Raw genomic sequence first — 23,495 nt, 5'->3', positions numbered from 1 at the left:
GGGCGTCTCTTTTGAAATTATTGGGTTTTGTACGTGCCAAAACCACGCTCTGATTACGAGACATTTGGACCGCCTGGGGTTTCTTTAACGTGCACCTAAATCTAACTATACGGGTGTTTTCGCATTTCGCCCCTATCGAAATGCGGCCGCCGTGGCCGGGATTCGATCCCGCGACCTCGTGCTCAGCAGCCCAACACCATAGCCACTGAGCAACCACGGCGGGTCTTGGGCGACTCTTAAAAAAACATCCCGCTGCTGGCGAAGTCTTGTTGCAGTGCAGGCCCTCAGTTGCTGGTGGTGGCAGTGCACGCCTGAGTTCACGTACTCGTTTAAGGCGCGGTAACACGTACTGGATCAATACGAGACCGACAAGTCGCTCATGCCAACGATTGGCCTGGGTTGACTATCTTATCATACCAGGCCGACAACGACGCAGCCGACGAGCGCGAGTTGTGCTGTGACGGGCTTTCTTGTCGACGGCACCGACAAAATCAGCGTGCCGACTATCGTTCGACCGAATTCCCCGCACGACCAGCCGTTGAACCAACAACGCGATATATCCGTAGCGCCTCGCTTACTCTGTGTTAATCGTGCTCAAAATGAGTCAAAAATGCCTACGGAGTTGAAATGCGTAAGTTTCAACCCTCTAATGCCGAGGACATGAAGTGTGAGCCAATGTTGATCATGTTCAGCGAAGGTCAGGCCTGGCGTTGTCGAGTTCTTTCACCTGCTACCGGCGGACTTGAACTAAAATGTAAGCAGTTAGGGCAAAGGAAGCTGCTTTTATTGTTCGTTTCTGGCCTTACTGATTTGATATCAATGACTCTTCACACTGCGCGTACACAGTAAGCGGCAAGCGGCGACACAGCGCTAACTGTGCCAACACCTGTACGTCACTGTTCCCGTAGGTCGCATTCGCGACCTACGGGTGGATCTGTACGTGTTGTTATGCTGACACATTTCCAGTAATGTACTGTTTACCTCTGTGTCAAAGGAGTCACGGTGCATTCAATAAAGCAGCATAAACAACCGTCTCGCTCAGCAGCGATGGCATCCGCGTTTTCGCGAGAGAACAACACGACCTATAAATGAGCGCTTATGCAAGCGCAGATTTCTCTAATAATGCTTTATAGCACGCGCAAACTGTACGTATGATGAAGTTAAAGAAAAGTGAGAATCAGTAATAAATGAACAGCCAGTAATATATTTATCTGCAGGATCACAGTTGCCGTTGTTTAATTAAGTAGTTCGGCCGCTCATTGACTCGTCTCAGGGTGGAACACGGCTCACATGCGGAGATATTATGTTTTGCTACGTTTTAACATTATTTCATATCAGCAATGTACCTTCTCTCTAATATTTGACGGTAACAACGATATGCTGTAGATGTCGATGTATACAAATGCACCACTTCGATAAATCCGGCGTGAAAAGCTTCGCTAGAAAACTTATTGAATATGTGAAATGGTCTAAAGAATGCGTAAAAAGAATACAAAAGCGAGCTCCAAGTGCAGAAATCAGCGACTATAAACTCCAAGGCAGCCGCGTCGGCAGGTGGAACTCAGTGTGCCTCTATTGGCCGCACTGTTTGCACAATAGTGCACTCAGGCCTGCCCACCCAGTAGTCGGTGAGTGCTACAGTGCGTCCAGGAATGACATGCTGCCCCGGAGAAGCCATTAATAATTATTGGCGATCCACAAAACGCACAACCAACGCGCACTCAACATGGGCGCAGGTGCACAAATCAACCGGTGAAATCCCCGGAACCCTTCCAAAGCGTTTCCAGTTGCCTGTGGCAGAGGGCAGCACAGGAAAATGAAAAAGGCAGATTGTTTTATATGCTTAGCTATCATTAATACTGCTTCGCCTTTCCGGCAAAACTGCAACCTCTTTTTTTATTCCTTTCTGAGTCCTAGTAGAAGCTCTGCTGCTGAGCACTGCTATTGATTCTGATTTCGAGTGAATCCGGCTTGGCCTCACTTCTTTTACTAAGTTAATTATATATATTTATGGTCTCTGTATGCACCTTGCGATCAGTAGCGCACCCAGGATCTCTGCCAGTTTGCAAATACCATCTAAACAGCACTAATTTCGATTTCTTCACTGTAAATTGTCAAAAAATGCACTTTTTGCGAGTGTGCAGACGATTGCGCGTCTTGCATCTTAGTTGCAGTACTCAAATGCGTAAGGAAAGAAAAGGGGTTAAACAAAAGGGAGGGTTAAGTCGGCCTCAGGGGGCGGTTACAACCCCCGAATCCCCCCCCCGTCGGTGCGCCACTGGTTGCGATGTTTCCATCCCCAATAATTGTCGTAAATGATTATAAGATTTTTTTTTCATGAGTCACTAGCATTACCTACTGCAAAGAGAAGCAATGCTCAGCACATATCATTCACGTGTATTTCACACACCGTTGATAAAAGACTCTGTCGAAGGGGTCACTGAAGTCTGCAGGTCTTTTTCAGTGTCAAAAAAGTGTGCAAGCAATTTGTAGCGAGTTGAACATACAGCAACATATTAATTCTCTACACATAGGCTATCCCTATCATTAGAAATAATTGTTAGTTGGCTACCTCTTTCTCTTTCAAAATATCATAAATTTTGTCCTGTGTACACATTGCAATATAATGTGTCTGTGCATCAGTAGCGCACCCAGGATCTCCGCCAGGGGGGGGTTGACAGTTTGCCAATACCATATAAACAGCACTAATTTCGATTTCTTCACGGGAAATTGTAAAAAAAAATGCGCTTTTTGCGAGTGTGCAGACGATTGCGCGTCTTACGTCTTAGTTGCAGTACTCAAATGCGTAAGGAAAGAAAAGGGGTTAAACAAAAGGGAGGGTTAAGTCGGCCTCAGGGGGGGGTTACAACCCCCGAATCCCCCCCCCGTCGGTGCGCCACTGCTGTGCATGGTCTTCACATTGGAAATTAAAATACCATGTTAAAGTGAAAAATACGGATGAGGGAGCCACCGTTTGTGCTTCTAATGCACTTGTTTTCCCATTGCTAGGTTTTTCGGAAATAAAGCGAAATATATGAATAAAAGCCGTGCAAGTCCACGTCAACAATGATGAAGTAAGCTTTTAGCCACAGTAGCATTTTAAGGTAAAATGTAGAGGCAACTCAAAAGCAACCATGAACGGTTTGGGTGACAGGACTCTAGTACTGACATTGTAGGAGCGGGGGGGGGGGGGGGGGGCAGAAAACTCCGGAGGGGGCTCAGCGTAGCATTAAAAAACATTGTTGGCCATTCTAATTCGCGTTATCTGCTGAAATCTCATCATGTCTGTAAAAATTCTTATAAACCACCTGTACTGTGACATTTAATTAGCCTTGGCAAATGGCTATGGCATCGCTTCAGTAAACCTCCTATTCCCATGCTCCTGTCAAAACGATATAAAGATTGTAGTGTGTTCAACATGCAAGAAATAAAAGCATGTTTTTTTTTAAGTATAACCACGGCACTGCAGAAGTTGCACAGTTTAATGTACCCAGAAGAACTATAAATACGTAATGCATGCAGCTTTAGTCAGCACGTGTGTCGGCTACATGAAACCCGTACCACATATAAGTTTGTCCGTGATGTATAAAACACGACAAGGAAGCTATACTGGAATCATTATAATCAACATAGTGGTGCAGCGCAATGCAAAGAATATAAGAGTGCACGCAATTGCTCGCGTCATTCACCTGAATTCAGCTTTCATACGTTGAACACAAGGAATGTTGGACGCGACAGCATGTTGAATCACGCATTCACATTTTCAGCTGTCTCGAGCCGTGTTCGCATGCATGCACTTTCAATCACTATCAAGCCCGATCCGGGTGAAAGTTCTCGACTGCGATTTGTTTCCTTCCGCAGTTAGGGCAAAGGAGCCAATCGCGACTGAGAAATTCTATCCCGATATGTAGCTTGATCGCGATCAAAAGTGTGAAGATGGAAAGTGCTACTACAAGAAATATAGCACCGGTGTGTATGTTCGTCACACGCTGTATTTTAAGCAATGATTCCATACTAAGGCACGTAAGCGTAAAATCCAGGCTCGTAAACGTGAGGTGGGCAATCGATTTTTACTCTCAACATGACAAAGAATATAAAGAAAGCAAGAAAAAAAAGTGTTACTGGCAGTACCGCGCGAGCAAAGCTTCTACGCGTACGGTGAGCGGCTTTCCCGCACAACTTTGGACCCCAAGATGGCGTACCTTGGCGCTCCCTAAAGGGAGCCTGTACACTAACTCTACGCACAGCAGGCTAAAACCCCTCTACGTTCGGAAAAGTACCGCCACCCTTTGAACGCATAAGACAACAACGGCACCGCCGAGTGGCGCTGGCACGCCCGCGTGAGCGCCGCATGTGGCGAAAAATCTCAACGAGCGGGTGTACACCCTCTCTTGTCTCTCCTTCACACCGCCTGGATTGCCTGCTGCACTGCATGTGTTTGCGCAGGTCTCATAGCGCGCACGTTCACAATGTTCACGCTTAGATCGGCCTTCAAGAAGATCTTAGCGGTGGACAACTATTTTCGCGGCTGCAATGTGGCGAAAGGGCAGCTTCTCCTTAGCCATGTAGTTGACGCGGTGCAGTTCATCGGAGACGACATCGTCCTCGCCAAGGGGAAGTGCGTTTCGCAAGTCAAGGATGGCATTGTTTACGACGTGGAGTTAGAGGTAATCACAATGTTCTGCACATTCATAATTACATTCCTGTTTTGTTTCGTTTGCCGTGTGTGCTGCGCACTCTCGATATTGGTCTCAGGGGCTCCTAATTAAATACACAAAAAGGAGAAATCGGTTTTCTCAGCAGCTACTGCGCTAAATGTGATGAGATTTGTTGCAACTGCGATACCTGTTCTTGGCGCAGAGCTACGAGTTTGTAAACTTCATGCTTCTGTTTTTCTCAAACTTGCATATTGCCGCACCTGTACGTTATTCATCGGAGTACAGGCGCAGAAATATTTAAAATTTTTTTTAATTCAGGCCCTTAATCGAAATTCCATTTGCAACACATTTCATTAAAATCGATTGAGGGATTATCTCAGAAAACCATTTCCGCGTTTTACATGTACTCAAATAAGCGGCATCGGAGCTGGGCCCGAGATAAAACTTCCTCTTAAGCGTCCCTGACGCAGTGACAGCTTTTAGTTGAGATTGTTTGAGTTTAGTTGAGTTTAGTTGAGACTTACTAGCACCCATCCAAGCGCACATGCAATACGCTGTCAGTTAGCCTGTCATTTTTTTCGGTAACGTATGGCACACATCGGTATCATGATTCCGTATGTGCTATTTTACGGTCACACTTCTTTTTCGCGAACTTGTTTGATAGCCTATTCACACGGTGCACTTTCGATAGCGATCAAGTTCTTCAATTGCGATTGGTTAGTTTGCACCATCTGTGGGAAAGAGCTAATCGCTGTCGAGAAATTTTATCTTGGTCGCGATCAAAAGTGCACCGCGTGACTGGGGTATGCCTGCTCACACAGTTAGAGCTAGTTCACTGTCTTTGTGCTAGAAAATTATTATGCGTACAACAACGGCCAATGCATTTTTCCTTTTTCGCAGATATCATGGTCGTGCCCCCTGACACGAGAGCTTCGCATTTCCTGCGGCAAGTGCACTTGCATTGCTGGTGTACGGGGTCAGTGCAAGCATGCAGTGGCCGTATGCCTCTACATCAACAGCTATGAGGAGGACAGCTGCACAAGCCAACCTCAGCAGTGGGGACAGCCCAGTGCAAAACCCCGGATGCAGAGATCGCAACACTTATCAGACGTGGTGCCTCGTAAGTTTGCTGCATGACAACATTCATCAGCAATGTGGCGCAACATTAAAAAACTTTGCTTGCAGTAGGAAAAAGGCTCTGACTGGAGAGTACAAACACGTCACTGACCTATAATTGGGAATATAATTTTGTTTTGGGGTAATTTAGAACATTTCTTTTATTGGTAGACATTGCTATGCTCAGTTTAGTCACACCTTAAGGTACCTTAGCGTTGAGTTACATAGTATTAAACTGACTTTATGTACACAACGAAATTGGAACCAAAATGTGTCAATACATGCCACCTGTTGTCTCATAATCTGTGCAACAGGTAAGAAATCAACAGCTCCAGACATCAAAATTGTGCCAAGAACAACACTGATGAGCTACCCCGAGATTGACTGCCCCCTAAAAGAAGTGCTCGAGTTGATGCAGCTCAGTGCTGATGAGCTTACTTGCAGAGAGGTGCTCGACACTGTTGTTGAGCAGGTATCGAAGGCCGCACGGAAAGACGCCCTTGAGAACCTTCTCAAACAAGTGTCACACGGGCCTGTGTACCACCTTCTGAATGTGATGGAGGATGGGACAACCCAGAAAAGAGATTATTTGGTGGAAATGAAAAGTGATCACAGAGAAAAGTATCAAGAAAAGGTCACTCTTGAGCAAAGCTCATGTCAGTTAGCTTTATTGACACAAGGACAATCAAGCTGTACACGGTATGTAAGGAATTAAATTTTAGAGTTGGAGTGCACACAATGGGCTGGAGTGACATATTTCATGTTTCACAATATGCAGATGGCATCAAGAGAGGAGGCTTCGCATCAGCAGTACCAAAGCACACCCGATTCGGACAAAAAGGGATGACAAAGGGCTTCAGAAAGCTGCTCGGCAACTTCTGAAATCCAGCTCCTACAAGAGTGCTGCCATGTGCTATGGTGCATTTTTCACTTCACACTACTGAAATGGAAAGAATAATTTCGGCCTTCACTAGTCTGAAGTGCCTTTATTGGGTTATACACAAAACCATTAGTACTGATTTTGTATTGTACTCTCACAAAAATATTGCAGGAATTAGAACTGAAGGCACAGCACGAGAGGACCTGGAGAGAAGGCTTGGAGCAAGAATTGTGCAGGTAGGACTCCTTCCTTTTATGTAAAGTACTGAAGGCGTACAAATTATATTCTGCATATCGCGTTATTCCCAAACCTCGTTGTCATATCTGTATTCTCTAGACTGGACTGGTGGTTCTTCCTGAGCAACCTTGGCTGTGCTGCAGCCCTGACGGACTTGTACAGCTTGCTGATGAGACTGTGCTGATTGAAATCAAGTGCACATATAAATTCAAGGATGCACCATTTATCAGATACGAAGAACGGCATTGTGAGCTTCCACATTTGATATTCATTGATTACATAATTGAATTAAGAAAGTCACATCAATACTACACTGAGTTGCAGGTCCAAATGTATGTTCTTAATTTGGAGAAAGCTTTGCTCTTTGTGTACAGTCAAGATCAATGTGTAATAGCTGCTGTAAAGAGGGATGAAGCGTTTTTCTGGGAGCTCATCCCCAAAAAGGAGTATTTTTATTTCAAGTTCTTTGTGCCTGCTCTGTTTTAACAGTATTTTAACTGTTTCCATTGCGTGAGTTTTCCTGTTTAGGTTCACAATTTTAAAGAGGTATTCTGTGAAGTATTGCCGGCATCATGTCCGCAAAATGTTTATGTTCTCACACAATGCGATATTTTCAGTTCGCTTTAAAAAATGCTTAGGGGTATATGCACTTTAAAAGTTGGAATGTTCTAAAGTACAGTCATTTATTGTCAGAGCTTTGAAAGTGCAGTGCTTTTATTTTAATTTGTATGTGTGATGTGTTTAGTCTACAAGCAATATTTTAATGCCACGCAATTCTGGATGAAACATGCATTTATTTATTTCTGCCATGTGTGATGTTTTTTTTTTTGTTTTCTGCATACTGGTAGACGAAGTGGGAGAGTGTGTTTCTACTGTCACTACCTACGAGTTGGCATGGGACATGCCCGAGTTTTGAAAATGTGAATACAGTGCCTTCATAAAGATTTGTGGGTCTAGCCTACATGCAATATAGTTGTCACACTGTCCTGTAGAAAACTTTAGTATTTCTTTTATAATTTCTGATGTTTATAAGGTTTACTGCATCCACATAGTGCTTAGGTCTACATTAATACCGGTTGAGATGGCGTGGCTATGCCACAGCTTTGAAAATATGAATACAGTGTCACCAATATGTGTAATGTGTCTAGCCTACATGCAATGTTTAGTGGCCTCACATGGCAGGAGAAAACATGTGCAGTTATTTATTTTATCATTTGTGATGCATTTTTAAAGTTGGTCCATCCAGGTATAAAAACTCCAATAATATGTGTTTATGCTTATGTTACTACCTGTTCAGTGGGCATACATATGCCAAAGCTTTGAAAATGAAAGTACAGTGCCTGTTTGATTTTACTATGTATCTAGTCTATATCCAATATTTTATTACTCTTTTGGACAGGGCAGTTGCTTTTGTATGCTATGTTTCAATGCAATTTTAATGTTTCTGAATGTACTTACCTTTACGCATTTAGTTTGAAATATGTGAAATCAATAAAAATGTGGTGTCATGAATTTATGATGCTGGGTATTCTTACATGCAGTATTTTTAGTGCAAATATGTTGTTGGGGATGCCAGTTTACATTTGCTACCTGCGCGCGGCATAGTTTTTTTTAATCAAGTCACAAACATTTGCTTTTGTCTTAAAAATCGCATTACTACACACATTTAGCATTGCAAGAATGCACTGTGCTTGGAATTCTACAGGTTACAGCATATCATAAAACGTTCTTTCATATGACAAATTAAAAATGTAGACCCAATAATCCCATTGTTTGTGTGTTCTAGAAGCTTGCCAATACCTGAAAAACAATACATCAAGAAACACACAATGTGATTTTCAAGAGGGTTAAAAGGATAGCAGATGACAAGCTGGCTAGTTTTGTTCAATGTCCACTTCGGGGTTCGAGGTACAATATCTGGCAACAGTTTGAGAAGGACAGGGTGACTGCACTGGTAAATGAAATCTTTATTGAATGCACAAGCCATATATATGCAAACAAATACAATTGTGTATACAGTAGAGACAAAGTAATATTGCAGGGCACAACAACCTAACTCAATCATGCTGTGCACCCAGCACACTACTAAAAACACTTTACAGATGAATAAACAACATGAGATCTCGTTAGAAATTTAGAAACGGAAATGTGCCGGTGCATCACGATGACACATATGTAACTTTATACTCCACTAGGAAAAAATGGAGCTGGGCAGGCCATGTAATGCGTAGGATGGATAACCGGTGGAGCATTAGAGTTACAGAATAGATACCAAGAGAAGGAAAGCGCAGTTGAGGATGGCAGAAAACCAGATGGGATATGATGAAGTTAGGAAATTTGCAGGCACAAGTTAGAATCAGCTAGTGCAAGACATGGGTAATTGGAGATCACAGGTAGAGGCCTTCATCCTGCAGTGGACATAAATATAGGCTAATGATGATGATGACTCCACTAGCATGTGTGCAAGACCTAACATTGGTAATCTTGATTTATGCGTTAAATTCCCTTTGCATGCGAAACTCACTTGTAAAGTATTACAAACAATGCACTCATTCTTTCTTTCGAATTATCGGTGGCTGCATGTTGAACAAGGCAGCACATACCGAGAACACTTTGTCCATGTGTGGCACCAAAGTCAAGGGCACTGTGCTGCGCAGGATCCCGTACACTTTCAGTCTGCAAATAACCCGCTCGACATGGATACGCAAAGATGCAATTTTATAGGCTGCATCCATGTTTTCTTGAGAAAGTTGGCCACCTCACGAGCTAAAGGGAGGCATCAAAATGACACCACCTTTGTCCTTCACATCTGTATGGATACGCGGAAAACCTTTATCGCTCAAGATGATGTTGCCTTCTTGTACAAGGTTCAGAAAACCACAGTCCTGGGTAATAAAAGAATCAGTCTGTCGTCCACCATATAACGCTGACATGAAGGCTATCATTCCGTTTGGAATTATACCAACAAGGACCTTCAATGTATAGCATCCCTTGTAATTTGAGTAGAGTATGTGCTGGCAGTCGGGCTTTGATGGCATTTCAGTTCGAACTTCTGTGCAGTCGATAACAAATGTACAATCTGGATAATTATCCTTGAATAGCTGTGGCATGCACTGCTTGATGATAGTCCTTGGTGGCAAAAATACCCACTCCTTCAAGGCTGCGCTAAGTATGTCGAGTGTTTTTATAAATGAACTTGATGCAGTTGATGCAGCCACTTCGAAAATCACAGCTAAAGCACTGAAGCTTATCCCAAGCTTAAGCTTGGCCAAGAAAAGACGAAGCTTGTCCTCACGGGTCATGTCTGTGCTTCGGTAGCTGGGCCCTGTGGCAGAACATTTAGCAAAAGACTAAACACCTGTATGGTGACTCCGCATATATCTCACAAATCAGTCTCCTTTTGCTTAAGTGTCTCAAATTCAAAGAATTCACACTTCCTCTTCCAGCTTCCATCAGTCCCAGTGACCTACAAAAGCAACAGAAAACATTTCAAATACTGCCTTAATAAGCAAATTTTTTAGAAACTTCTAAGTGACTATTTTAAGAACAATGTAGCCTTTCCAGCCTATCCACAGAGTGATATAGCTATTTTGAAACACAGGTCATGTTCAGAAATGTCTTCATAGCTGCTAGTCAATCTGTTATGCCTTTGACCATATGGTCGCTTAGCACGAATAATGAAGGAGGGACGAGGTAAAGGGGAGTGCCAACTTTCGACTGTTTATTTATTTTTTGTTTCACTTATTATCTATGCACAGACATGCTCAGCATACAGAAAAAACATGATACGCGCATCGTGCAAATCACAACCATTTATCAAAAAATCTTTTTCCGCTTGCAAGAGAGAAGCTGACGTATCACTGATACATGATGGCCCACGTGCCTTAATATGAAAGGCTTCTAACTTAAACTCGCGTGCCGTGACCTCCTTGCTTTTACCCAGAATCCGCACTTTATCCAGACATGGCTCGCAATAATGTAAACTCCAGTGGGATGGCAAATGTGCTCCATGTTTACCTTCTAAAGATAGTTCGTGTTGGAGTTTCATCTACAGGTCACCTTCATCAATTTTAATGGGGATTTTTATGTACAACAAGGCACATGCATAGGCTCATGTGCCTCTCCAGTGCTTTGCAATTCGTTTTTATCAAGTATTGACCATGCCTTGCACAAACATTTTATCAAGGAGGCGGGGGTATTGAAAGTTTTTAGCTATGTTGACGATTTTTTAGTTGGTTTAAAACCTGAACTGACTGCCTCATATCAGCCAATTATCGATGACATTTTAGCGGCCTTTTGCCGTCTCGGGAAGGGTTCGGTTTTTACTCACTACTTACCTGTTCACAATTCTTTACAGTTTTTAGATCTTAACATCACTTTGCAGAAGGGTCGTGCCTGTTGGCTTTACTCGCCTTAGACCACTAAGGAATTGCTGCCTTATGATACAGCGCATTTAAAGACTGTTAAGAGGGCCATTGCTAAACACTGCCTTGAGTCTGCTTTTGTACGGTCATGCTCTCACGCTTTGCAGAGGAGCTTTCAAAACCCGCTGGATCGCCAGTCTTTTGCTGGGTTCCCCCGCACGCTACTTGTCGCCGTCTCAGAGTCGCTGCTTCCGAAATTAAAGCCCGATTAACAAAGCACAAGGGTACAGCAAGCGCAGAGTACGGTAAGACCAGTGGCCATACCCTATATGCACCAAGTTGCCCACAACTTGAAGAAGGTTGCAAACAGGCACAGGGTGCCAATTGTTTTCCCTGCACCACGCAAGCTCACTCAGCTCTGCCTGCGCATACTGTCTGATGGGAGCAAAAAATGTGGCTGCGATGATGAGCACGTCATGCCGTATATGAAATGTGCCACAGGAGTCGTTTATGAGATTCCCATTTCTTGTGGCTTGACTTATGTCGGCCAGACGGGAAGGTGCGAGACAACACCAACTTTCTTTAAAAGGTAAAGATGGAGCACATTTGCCGTCCCACTGCAGTTCACATGACTGTGAGCCACGTCTGGATATGGTGCGGATTCTGGGTAAATGCAAGGACGCCATGGCACGTGAGTTGTTAGAGGCCTTTCATATTAAGGCACGTGGGCCATCATGTATCAGCAATACGTCAGTTTCTCTCTTGCAAGCGGAAAAAGATTTCTTGATAAATGGTTGTGATTTGCACGATGCGCGTATGATGTTTTTTCTGCATGCTGAGCATGTCTGTGCATATAGAATAAGTGAAAAAAGAAATGAATAAACAGTTGAAAGTTGGCGCTCCCATTGACCCCATCTCTCCTTCATTATTTGCGCGAAGCGACCATATGGTCTAAGGTACAACAGATTGACTAGCAGCTAAGAAGATATTTCTGACTTTCTGAACACGATTTGTGTTTCAAAATAGCTTTATCACTCTATGGATCACTCTGTGGATGGCATATGGTCTAAGGCATAACATGAACCGACTAGCCCAGCAACAAGCTTTATTAGTCAATCTGTGTTGTCTCATGTTATGTAAATATTAGCAGTCATGTTGTTATACTCAACTTAGTAAACTTTTTCCATTAAATTTTCTGTAATTGTACATGAAGTTTACATTTACAGGATTTCATGCCAATCTCGGCTTATAAAGCATGCAGCCTTAACTTCCATCTTATTTATAGATACTGCCGTGTTTTAGACGGCATAGCAAGCAAATGTACAGTAAAAGGCAAGCGTAGGATTACGTAGATAAAGAGAACAAAAATGCTACAACAGAGCAACCCTTAGCCAGTGACAAAGTTTCAGCGGCAAACATCCCTTGAAAAAAATGTGTGCTGTTCTCTCCATCCCCTTGCTCTTAACAGCCCATCTTTGTTGGTTGAGAGGGAGAAGTACAGAAGGATGCTTCTAGGGGTGAAGCAGCAGAGGTAACTCGGCGTTCGGTGGTACAGGTCCTCTCCTGTCCCTCTTCCCCAGATGGATGCTTGTACACGTGGGCTTTTTGACAAGTTAGCTTACAGGCTGCACTTCATGTGTACTTGCCGCTGCTCTTGACTTCACACAATCAGCACAAATATGAGTAGGTAGGCTCTTTAGCAAATATTCATGCAGTAAGCTGCACTTTCAGGCCATATTTATTCATTGTATAGTTGTAATGATAATTTTAAGAAAATAAAGTTGCTTATAAGTGGCTATTCGTCATGGGCTTAGCAGGTCGCATATAAAGGCCCACGTCATTGATCAGTGTAGCAAGCCCATGCATTAGTGTTGCTGTATTAACAATGGTACGTCATGGGATAAAATATTCTTACATACATCTGTGCTTCGATAAGAGTCACAAGTGGTGGCTGCATGACGGGTTAAAACTTCGTTGTAGTGGTGATAAATGATGCCTCTCACCAAATTTTGTATGAATTCAGGCAAGTTAATGCAACATGCATGGTCAGTGGCGCACCGCCGGGGGGGGGGGGTTCGGGGGTCGTAACTAGGAATGCATACTTCAATGTATTCATACGAGGTCTGCCTATAAATTACTGCTAGAACCATTATGATGTAACCCAACACCACAGTATGAGATAAACCCAGAAAATGTGTAGTGATGACTGTACCTTGTCACACTGTTCAGTGTGAGAAACTTGAGTTGATGCCTCAGACCCGCTTGTTGTTGACAGGAGGATGATCAGGTTTCCTCGGCATTCTGGCTCTGTTTGGCATGCCTGCGGGGTTTGCAAAAATAAAAGAAACTGTCAATTATTTAACGCAATGCTCAATGTAGGCAGCTTGAGTGAAATCACAGGTAAACACAGAACCAAATTCGATATCTCAAAAACGTATGCTTACAGCATCAGCCTGTGTAACTGGATGAGCCTGTCCTAGTGTTTCACAGGGTCCTGCCGAACGCTGACAGTCATCATCACTGATGGGTGCAAGAGGCATCTCTGATGATTCCGAATCACTTAGAAGTGTGTCATTGAAGCCCAGGCAAGCAGTGGTATCTTGATCTTGCATTGCTGGATCAACTTGAGGAGTAATCCGCGGCACAGCCTGCTCCACAGAATTTGTTCTGGCTGCCCTTGCAAAACGCCGTTTCCACCTAAGAAAAATAAAAGTGTGGCACTGGTTACATCACATCAAGCGATTCATTGCGAGGTTTATGTTTCGTGTGTCTTTTCATCAGCTGTATGGTAGTCAACTTTTAGCATATCTATCACAGATACTTTACCACGGTGACACAGCCGCAGGGGAGTAGCCAAGGGGGGGGCAGACTGGGCATTCTATCCGCGAGAAAATTTCCTGTCTAGATTACTGCACGGCCCAGCTTTTTAGGCATTGTTGTTCTTGTGCACCGAGGCAAAAATTGCATTATGACATCTTATGGTTTGAAATCTAGTAGCATGGACTGTCTCAATTGTGTTTTAACGACCGTACTCGCTGAAATCCAGCGACTATGCGGGCTGAAGTCAGTACTGCATAGTTTCTATTTTTTGCCTTACTTAACTATCAAGGACGCACGTGGTACAAATTCTCGCAGGGCACAGAGGCGAAATGATTTAAAAAGCACACTGAATCCTGTGCTCCACTGGCCATCATACCTCTGCGCAACTTCTGGATCAGGTGTCCGTTTCTTGTACGCCGCCGGAAAAATGGTCGGCACATACGACGGGTGTTGGTTACTGTCATTCTTGCAGTTTCCCACAAAATGTCTGCTACAAATGCGTGTTGTCTCTGTTGGCGACCATGGACTTCCATCAGCACTATGCGGAAATATACGAAATATATCACCGCAAAGCATAAATGCGACATACGTACACAACTTTAACAAGTACAGGGTCGTCCACTCTTGGGGAGAACACAGCTCAGCGTGGCCGCGCATCAAAGCGAAGCAGTGCAGGCGCACAGGCATCTAGGGGAGGTGCTTCGCATAGTCTGCTACAGCGCTGGAGTGCGCTGTTCTTGCTTTGCTGCGAAGTACACTTCCCTAAATGTAGGCGATCGAGCGGCCGCGGCGGTGTCGAGGGATAGCGCGCTTCACTAACTGGAGTATTTTCCCACTGGTTTTGTCTACAGCTTCTCAACAACCTGCTTAGTCAATATGCATAAACAGAAACAAGCTTCACAGCACATACACAACTACGCATTTTTTTTCTTTTGTATGAAGGTAAAATAACTTATAGGTAGAGTTTCCACGGTATTTATTGGCTGCAAAATGTCACATGCATATTCTCACAAAAATTTAACAAGTTATTAATTATGGTGTATACGTCCCGAAGCGACGCATGGCCTCTGCGTTACGCCATAGAGGTGTGCACCAGATACATTTGGTGAGTATGCTGAATTATTTATATCTTTTTCTTGGGGGGGGGGGGGGAGGGGGGACAACCTAAATATAAATACCGGCGAAGTAATGCTAGTTACGGGCAAGCCTTGCTGTTGCCGTCGTGGGGAAGTCGCCGGCCTGTGTGTCAGCCAAATGAGACCATGATGATGTAATCGGCCTTCATGACGCCCGCCCGGTGTCGTCTGCCAACCGCTTGCCGGTGGTCGGCAAATGGGCTGAACATTTGTAAAAGCACAATCCGGTCCGATCCAGATGGCTGAGGTTAGGCCGTCTACTTTTTAACTGGCCATGGGCGTCGGCGCAATCTACCACTGGCCGAGCTCATTTGTTTGCTTGGGTCATGCTGCCCTCTCAAGGTATATGTAAACTGGCAGCGTAACTTCCATAGAAGCCCACATGTCTAGAAAATGGCGGCTCGTTGGAACCATCGCCATCTACGTATCGGGGGGGACAACTAACAGCAAGCAAAAAATAAAATATAAAAGTAACGTCACAACCGGAAATGGCAGTGACGTCAAGATTGTAGGCTGCTTGGTGCGAATGTTTGAATTTCTTCACCGTCCGGTATTTTGACCGCTACGCTGGCAGTTAGCTTTTCTTTTTTTTTTTTAGGTGAGGCGAGCTTGCGACTCGCCTCAGCTGAAGCGCCAGCGTGTCATTAAACTATAGGAGTGACGTATGTCTTAATGTCATCGTAATTAGCCTGTTATTGACGGCAATTGCTCCAGTAGAAGCCTTAGGAAGGTGAGCGAATAGGATGGAAATAAATGACAGTTCCATAGAAGTTACAAGAAAAGTTCACTTTTATTCGTCTAGAATAGTGCAACCAATATAATTGACCAAGAAAAACTTGTTTTAATGGACGAAAAGTACTATGGCCAGCACACAGTCGTAATGTATAGCAACATATATATATGCGAAACCTTTTCACAGAATCATTTGCGATTCCGTGCAACACCATGCATTCATATCCAACAGTTACCAAACAAGACAACACTGCCCCACATTATCATTTAGAAAACATTTGACTTACTAATTTTGCTTCCCGTCGGTGCCTGTGTTATGAAGAGTGAACGAACATTGCGCGACGTTTCTTCGCGGACCGTTCCACATTTATGGTCACGACGAGACACAGCATGTCGGATGCCGCAGCGTGAACTTGTAGGAGAACAAAAAACCTGCACTCACACCTTTCACCAATGAATGCAGAGTGCTAAGCCCCACAAAATTTGAAGTGAAGCGCACGCCACACTTTGAACAAACCATGCAAGGAAAAAAAAAAAACTCGGATGAAACCACCGTGTTCTAGTGAGCACTGCCATTTCGCGCGGCATAATAGTTGGTTTGCACAGTCTTACCAAGAAGAAGAAGAAGTAGTTTAATGATTGGAAAATGTAGAGAGGTCGGCCGGAAAAAGGAGCATCTGGCCTGCTACTCTACGTACGGGAAGGGGAAGAGGAGAAGAAAGGGGGTCACAATGGGGTATGATAATGGGAGGAACGAGGTGAAAGGACACACCGCATAAATGTTATCACATTATCACAAGCGTGAGTCCAGACCCGTGTCGCCTAAGAAACGTGAAAAAGCACGCATTGCCTCTATCGCCTGCCAAGTCTTGCGCCTGTTATGTATAATTGCTAGCGCCCCCTACCCATGTCTTTGTGTAATAAAAAGGCTAGGCAAGCCAAGCCTAGCCAGTGCTTGTTCGACACTCATGGCGGTATTTCACTTGCGGCTCCGTGCCGTCGCATCGTAACCCAGGTCGTACAATAACTGTACGACCCCCAAACAACATAACATGGTGTCAGAAGATTGACTGACTCTTCGCCCGCAACCAGCAAGCATGGCCAGCGCGTTTATACAGCCACCGCCGCAATTCGAGCCGGGTGACGACCCACCGTCCGCATGGGAAGAATGGCGGGAAGCATACACGATATATGAACTGGCTTGTGAATACGACACTAAGCCTAAGTCAGCACGGAAGGCATTGTTGCTTCATGTACTGGGACCGTATGCTCGTCGCATCGCACAGACTTTTCCTGCGGATCCTGCCGCCGACAGCGACGACGCAGACCCAGTGAAGTACATTCTTGACAAGTTTGACGAGCTGTATTGCCCGTACAAGAATGTCATACAGGCAGCGGCCCTGTTCAACTCTATGGTGCAAAAGCCAGGTCAGTCAATTGACGATTTTGTAACTGATCTTCGACGACAGGCGCAGAAATGTGACTTTGGCGACAAGTGCGACAGACTCATCGGTGACCGCATAGTGGTTGGCATTCGTGACGGAGCTCTCCGTGAACGTCTCTTACGAGAGCGTGACGTTACGCTTGAAAGAATTGTGTCTGCATGCAAGGCAGCTGAAATCTCGAAGAGACATGTACAGGAAATCGCAACAAGCGACCAACAGCCAGAGGTTAATGCTGTTCACGAGCATAAAAAACCCACGAAGCGATCGGATCGCCCGATAAGTGCCAACAGGCCTCAGCAGCCTCAGCAGCCTCATCGCTCGTTTGAAAATTCTAATCGTAAGTGTTCTCGATGCGGAACCTCGCATATCCCTCGACAGTGCCCAGCTTATGGCACAAGTTGTCACAACTGCGGAAAACTTGGCCATTTCGCCCATCTGTGCAAACAGCCACGTCGGCAGCCAGCAGCGTACAGACCGCAAGTTGGATTGCTAAATGAGCATCTACAGCAAGACTCACAGGAGGAATTATACTTGGGCTGTTTGACTGCATGCAGTGTCACTGTCGACGCAGCTGACTAGAGCGAATGGGCATGAAGTGACATTCAAGCTAGACACCGGGTCAGATGTCAACGTAATTCCTGTACAGATGTTCACACAGTGGCCGTGCAGACCAGCAACAAAGCCAATGACAGCAAAAGTCACTACCTACAGTGGGCAACAGCTTCCGATAGACAGCAAATGTGAACTTACTTGTGCAGTAAACAGCAGGGTGTGCCAACTCAGATTTCTGTTGGTGAAGGAGCCACTAAAACCAATACTGGGAGCCACTGCATGTACAACTTTGGGATTGGTCTCACGTGTGAAGACTCTTCATGCAGTAACAAACTCAGCCAACAGACTGCCCCAAGAGCAGTACCAGCAAGTGTTGGATGAATTTCCTGACATCTTTGAAGGCATCGGTCAACTTCCAGGACTGTACAGCATTCACCTGCGTGAAGGTGCCATTCCAACAGTTTGTGCGCCTCGCAGAATACCATGCGCGCTTGAGGACAAGGTGAAAATGGAGCTCAAACGAATGGAGAATTTCGTGATAGTGCCAGTGGCTGAACATAGTGAGTGGGTTCATCCAATTGTGGTGATAACAAAGAAAGACGGGACTGTTCGTTTGTGCCTGGATCCACGCAACCTAAATGCAGCCCTCAAGAGGCACCACTACCCCATACCATGTCCTGAGGAGCTCTTTGCGAGCCTAAGTGGCTCAACAGTGTTCTCTATTCTTGATGCCAAGAGCGCATTCTGGCAACTGACCCTGGATGAGGCAAGTTCAAGGCTGTGTACTTTCACAACACCCTGAGGCAGATACCGCTTTCTCAGAGTACCCTTTGGGCTTGCCACAGCTCCCGAGCTGTTCCAACAGGCCATTGATGAAGTGTTTCAAGGCCAAGTCATAGTCAAGCCATACTTCGACGACATACTGGTCGCCTCAAGGACTTCCGTAGAACACATGGCCCATCTTCGAACGGTGCTGATTATTGCAAGAAAGAACAACTTGAAGTTCAACAAAGCAAAATTAAAGTTGGGACTTTCAGCCATCACATATCTGGGACATCGGCTTTCCTCCGAGGGGCTAGCTCCAGACCCCGAAAAAGTCAAGTCTATTGAAGCCATGGCTGTGCCAACCGACAAGTCACAGCTACAAAGGTTTTTAGGAATGGTGACCTATCTGACAAAGTTCATCCCCAACTTTTCAGCAACGACCACCCCATTGCGTGAGCTACTCAAGGTGGATGTAGCGTGGCACTGGACAAGTTGCCATACTGAGACCTTCAACCTCATCAAACAGAAGCTCTCAATAGCACCAGTATTGCGTTATTTCGACCAGTCTAAGCCCATCACTATTTCAACAGATGCCAGCTCGTATGGCATGGGATCGGTTCTGTTACAGGAAGGCAGACCAATTGCATATGCTTCTGCAGCTCTCACAGCGCCCCAGCAGCGTTATGCTCAAATCGAAAAAGAACTCTTAGCAGTAGTGTTTGCATGTGAGCGCTTCCACTACTACACTTTTGGCCGATCGATAACTGTAGAAACAGACCACAAACTTCTAGTTGGACTGCAGACTAAGGATCTAACCAACATGTCACCTAGACTTCAAAGGCTTATGCTCCGGCTTCAGTGTTACAGCACTAAACTCGTGTACGTACCAGGGAAGCTACTGTCTGTGGCTGATGCACTGTCAAGGTGCCCAGATCCTGAATCCAAGATAGAAACTACAGACAGCGACCCAGGACTAATGGTGTCGACTCTGGTTCAAGCGTCGCCTACAAAACTAAAGCAGATTCAAGAAGCAACAGATTGAGATCCAACCTTACAGCAACTAAGTGAGTACATTCAACATGGATGGCCAGATCGCCTTTGTGATGTCCACCCTGTAGCAAAACCATACTTTCACATAAGGAGTGAACTCTACATCACAGAAGGTTTTATATGCTGTGGGCAACGCCTTGTAATTCCAGCAGCCCTCCAAGCTGAGGTTCTAGCGAAACTGCACCAAGCTCATCGCGGCATTGTGGCTTGTAAGGGATTGCCAGAGTGTTTATTGGCCTTCACTCAACAAGGACATCGTCAACCTAGTCTCAAGCTGCGACATATGCCAATCCAACCAGAAGTCAAACCCCCAACAACCTTTACTTGACAGAGACTTGCCAGTAAGACCATGGGAAAAATTGGCTGTTGATTTCTTCCACTGTCAAGGCAGCACGTATATCCTTGTAGTTGACTACTTTTCAAAATACGTTGAAGTGAAGAATATGGAAACTACGACAGCATCGTCGGTTATTATGGTCCCGAAAGACATATTTGCACGCTTTGGAATCCCCAATGTCCTTATTTCAGATCAAGGGCCACCATTTGACTCTGAAGCATTCAAATCATTTCTGCATCAATGGGACATTGTTCATGAGCCATCATCACCCTTTTATCCCAGGTCCAATGGGCAAGTGGAGAGAACAATACAGATGGTCAAGACGATGCTGATCAAGTCATGCAGCGATGGCAAGGACTTGTCTTTGGTTCTTCTCAATTACCGTGCCACCCCAACCATTGGAGCACACTCCCCTGCAGAGCTGTTAAAGGGCAGGATATTGAGAACTTTTATACCAACATTACCAATAAGCCTAAAACCGTACTACTCCACTGTTGCGCATCAGCAACTTCTTAAACGCACACAGAGTGCGCAGCACAAGCATGGAGACAACCGCACTCGTACACTTCCAACTTTGGAAAAGTACCAGCCTGTCTGGGTGAGGCACAGAAATACCTGGAAAAAGGGAGTTGTCACTCAAGTTGGTCCCCAACCAAGGCACTACAGTGTGCGAACCACAGATTGAGCAAAATATGTACGTAACCGTGTACACCTAAGGCCACGTGCTCAAAGGATGAGTGATGCCATCCACTCAGCAGAAGACTACACCCTGGATGAATATGGACCAACCAACGAACCTGTGCCAAGTGCAAGTATTGGTGATGCTACACCTCGCAACCTACCTGTTCAAGTCCGACAAGGTTCGACCTATGTGACGCGTGCTGGGAGACACATACAGCCACCGGCCAGGTACCGGGAATGAACGTTGTTATTGTGTTTGTGCCTCTCACATTAGTTTCTTGAAAACAAAAAAGGGGCGTGTTATGTATAGTTGCTAGCCCCCCCTACCCATGTCTTTGTGTAATAAAAAGGCTAGGCAAGCCAAGCCTAGCCAGTGCTTGTTCGACACTCATGGCGGTATCTCACTTGCGGCTCCGTGCCGTTGCATCGTAACCCAGGTCGTACAATAACCGTACGACCCCCAAACAACAGCGCCAAAATCACTGGTTGGTAGGGCTCACCAAGAACGAACTAATAAATTGTGAAATAGAAACGAAATTAACAATTGTTGTTTTAGTACAGTAAAATACTTGAAACGGAATATTTACTCGTATGACAGTATTGCGATTAAAAATTTTCAAACATTTTTTTTTCACATAGGTTTCCTAGTTTCAGTGTTTGCCCCCCCTCACCTAGTCACGCTTCAATCATGCACCACTAACTGCTATCCCTGGCAATAGGTTTTGACAAGCTTTTCGTTCCAAGCTTCATGATCTATTTAGATGGACCTTGGCCCTCTCAGCTTACGATGCTGATAGGCTGCTGCCCACGACTGCTCAACTAAGTGGCTAGTTGCTCACAAGTGAAAGATTCTGGGATGGTTCATTAAAGCGAAAGACACATGAAAAGCGCTCCTGATGGGTTCTCCGGATGCACTGCACCAACAGCTGTGGCAGTAAAATAAAATGGCGCCAGCCTAATAAAGAGCACGCAAACAATACCTGTCTGTTCTTTTACCCTCATTCAAAAAAAGAAAGAAAAAAAAGCTAAATGTTGAATTGTTTATGCGCTGAGAAGCTTGTTTCTGTTTATGCATAGTGACTAAGCAGGCTGTTCAGAAGCTGTAGACAAAACCAGCGGGAAAATACTTCAGTTAGTTAAGCGTGCTTTCCCTCGACGCCGCCTCGGGCGCTCGGTTGCCTGTGTTTAGTGAAATGTACTTCACAGCAAAGCAAGAGCGGCACGCTACAGCGCTGTAGCAGATGATGCGAAGCACCTCCCCTAGGTCTCTGTGCGCCTGCGCCGTTTCGCTTCGATGCGCGGCCGCGCCGGAAGCACTGGCGCTGCGCAGAGCTCGGCCACGCTGAGCCGTGTTCACCCCAAGAGTGGACGATCCTGTACGTCCACTACAGTATAGAGAAGCGGCAGCAGCGTAAATAGCCTAGTAATTTTGAACAGTGGTCAAGAGACAGAAGTTAAAAGCACTAGTAATTGTTTCTGCTTCACTAATGCCGGCGCGCCGAAGACGCGGGCGTGTATCTCCTAGTTGCTCGATCGAACGGTGCAGTGGTGATGCAGGAATGAAGTCGTCATGTTCAACGCACCGCGCACACATTCAATTTCTCGGCACGCGTGAACTCCGACCACTGCTAGCGCATGCAACGAAAGTTGTTTATACAACGAAAAGACGCAACACACCAAGGAAAAGACAGGCGAAAGGAAAAAAAAAAAAGTTGTTTACTTACTTTGTTCGGCGCACTGCGGTAATCCATGCCTGTCGTCTGCTTTTTTCGTACCATTTAGTTGGGAATCGGTAGAATTTCACTGGCGGCATCAACCCTTTCGTGTTTACATTGCTGTTATGGCAGTTAACAACACAACAGTAATTACCACGCTTCCGAAGAGGCGCCATTGCAATGTTTTGCGTGCAACGCGGTCTTGCGCGAGCGCTGGAAATGTACACCCGTGGGAGGTGAAATGCTCCGTCAGGGGAGGAACGAGCGCTGGCGTGTAGGATGAAACGTGACGTGTCATGTGTGGTAGCGCGCGCTTTTACTACAGTGGCTAGACCCCATTCTAGCCACTGTACTTTCACTTCTTTATATTTTTTCCCCGCCTCAGCGCCTTGTTGAATGTCCAGAATGTCCTCTGCGCAACCGCCGTCGCGGGCGGCGGCGCGCGCCCCGAGCACGACTTTTGGAAAAGTACCGCCATCCTTTTAGCAACGCTGCTTCTCTCTCTCTCCTGTATCTCCGAGTGGACGATGATAGCGCGCGCTTTCACTTCTTTATATATATGTTGAAGTCCCTCTGCGCAGTCACCGGCGGCGGTACTGTGTATCGGCGGCGCGCCCGGCCTGAAAGCTTCAACGGGAGCTTTCGAGGGGCGCCACCGTCGACTTGCTTTCGCAAGCAAAAAGTAAAGAACAAAACAAGCGTTTTAGGAGAGGAGATGGCGGTACTTTCCGAAATAGGGATTTAGCATGACCTACTAAACTCCTGATCTGCACAGATGACCCTCGCTCAGCACGCCTGGTCTAGTTCAACTGTTTTGCAGCTAGGTACAGAACGTATGGGCAGCGTGGCGCTAGTTATAACCTGTTCGCTGTCGTCTGCTTCTGCGATATGTTCCTACTATAGTGCCTAGAATATACTGGCTAGTGTGCCGACCACCCGCTCTTTTCAATGGAGGAGCGTGGCACCATGTGCAATGAATGCCCATGGTGGCCGGCAGAGGTCGCAGT

At 45.4% G+C, this 23,495-nt stretch overlaps 1 protein-coding gene across 1 annotated transcript; it reads right to left on the bottom strand.

The window, feature by feature from the left end:
* Positions 1-9,865: 9,865 nt before the first annotated feature.
* LOC125945879 (peroxynitrite isomerase THAP4-like) lies at positions 9,866-22,657 on the bottom strand. The gene is made up of 5 exons (XM_049668244.1): positions 22,498-22,657; positions 14,452-14,613; positions 13,700-13,952; positions 13,468-13,575; positions 9,866-10,357 (listed from the first exon to the last, which is right to left on the bottom strand). The coding sequence occupies exons 1-5, from the start codon at positions 22,584-22,586 to the stop codon at positions 10,274-10,276; spliced, it is 696 nt and encodes a 231-aa protein (XP_049524201.1). The 5' UTR covers positions 22,587-22,657; the 3' UTR covers positions 9,866-10,273.
* Positions 22,658-23,495: the final 838 nt, after the last annotated feature.

Source organism: Dermacentor silvarum, chromosome 5 (genome assembly GCF_013339745.2).
Source record: "Dermacentor silvarum isolate Dsil-2018 chromosome 5, BIME_Dsil_1.4, whole genome shotgun sequence".
Lineage (NCBI taxonomy): Eukaryota > Metazoa > Arthropoda > Arachnida > Ixodida > Ixodidae > Dermacentor > Dermacentor silvarum.
Note: the sequence above shows the minus strand (reverse complement) of the source record. Positions and strands in the feature narration are given on the sequence as shown.

Coding starts and splice junctions, on each gene's coding strand:
- LOC125945879 (XM_049668244.1), bottom strand. CDS start 22,586: ATGCCGCCAGTGAAATTCTACCGATTCCCAACTAAATGGTACGAAAAA. Junction 14,614..22,497: donor ACCGCAGTGCGCCGAACAAA/GTAAGTAAACAA, acceptor ATTTCCGCATAG/TGCTGATGGAAGTCCATGGT. Junction 13,953..14,451: donor GATCCAGAAGTTGCGCAGAG/GTATGATGGCCA, acceptor TATTTTTCTTAG/GTGGAAACGGCGTTTTGCAA.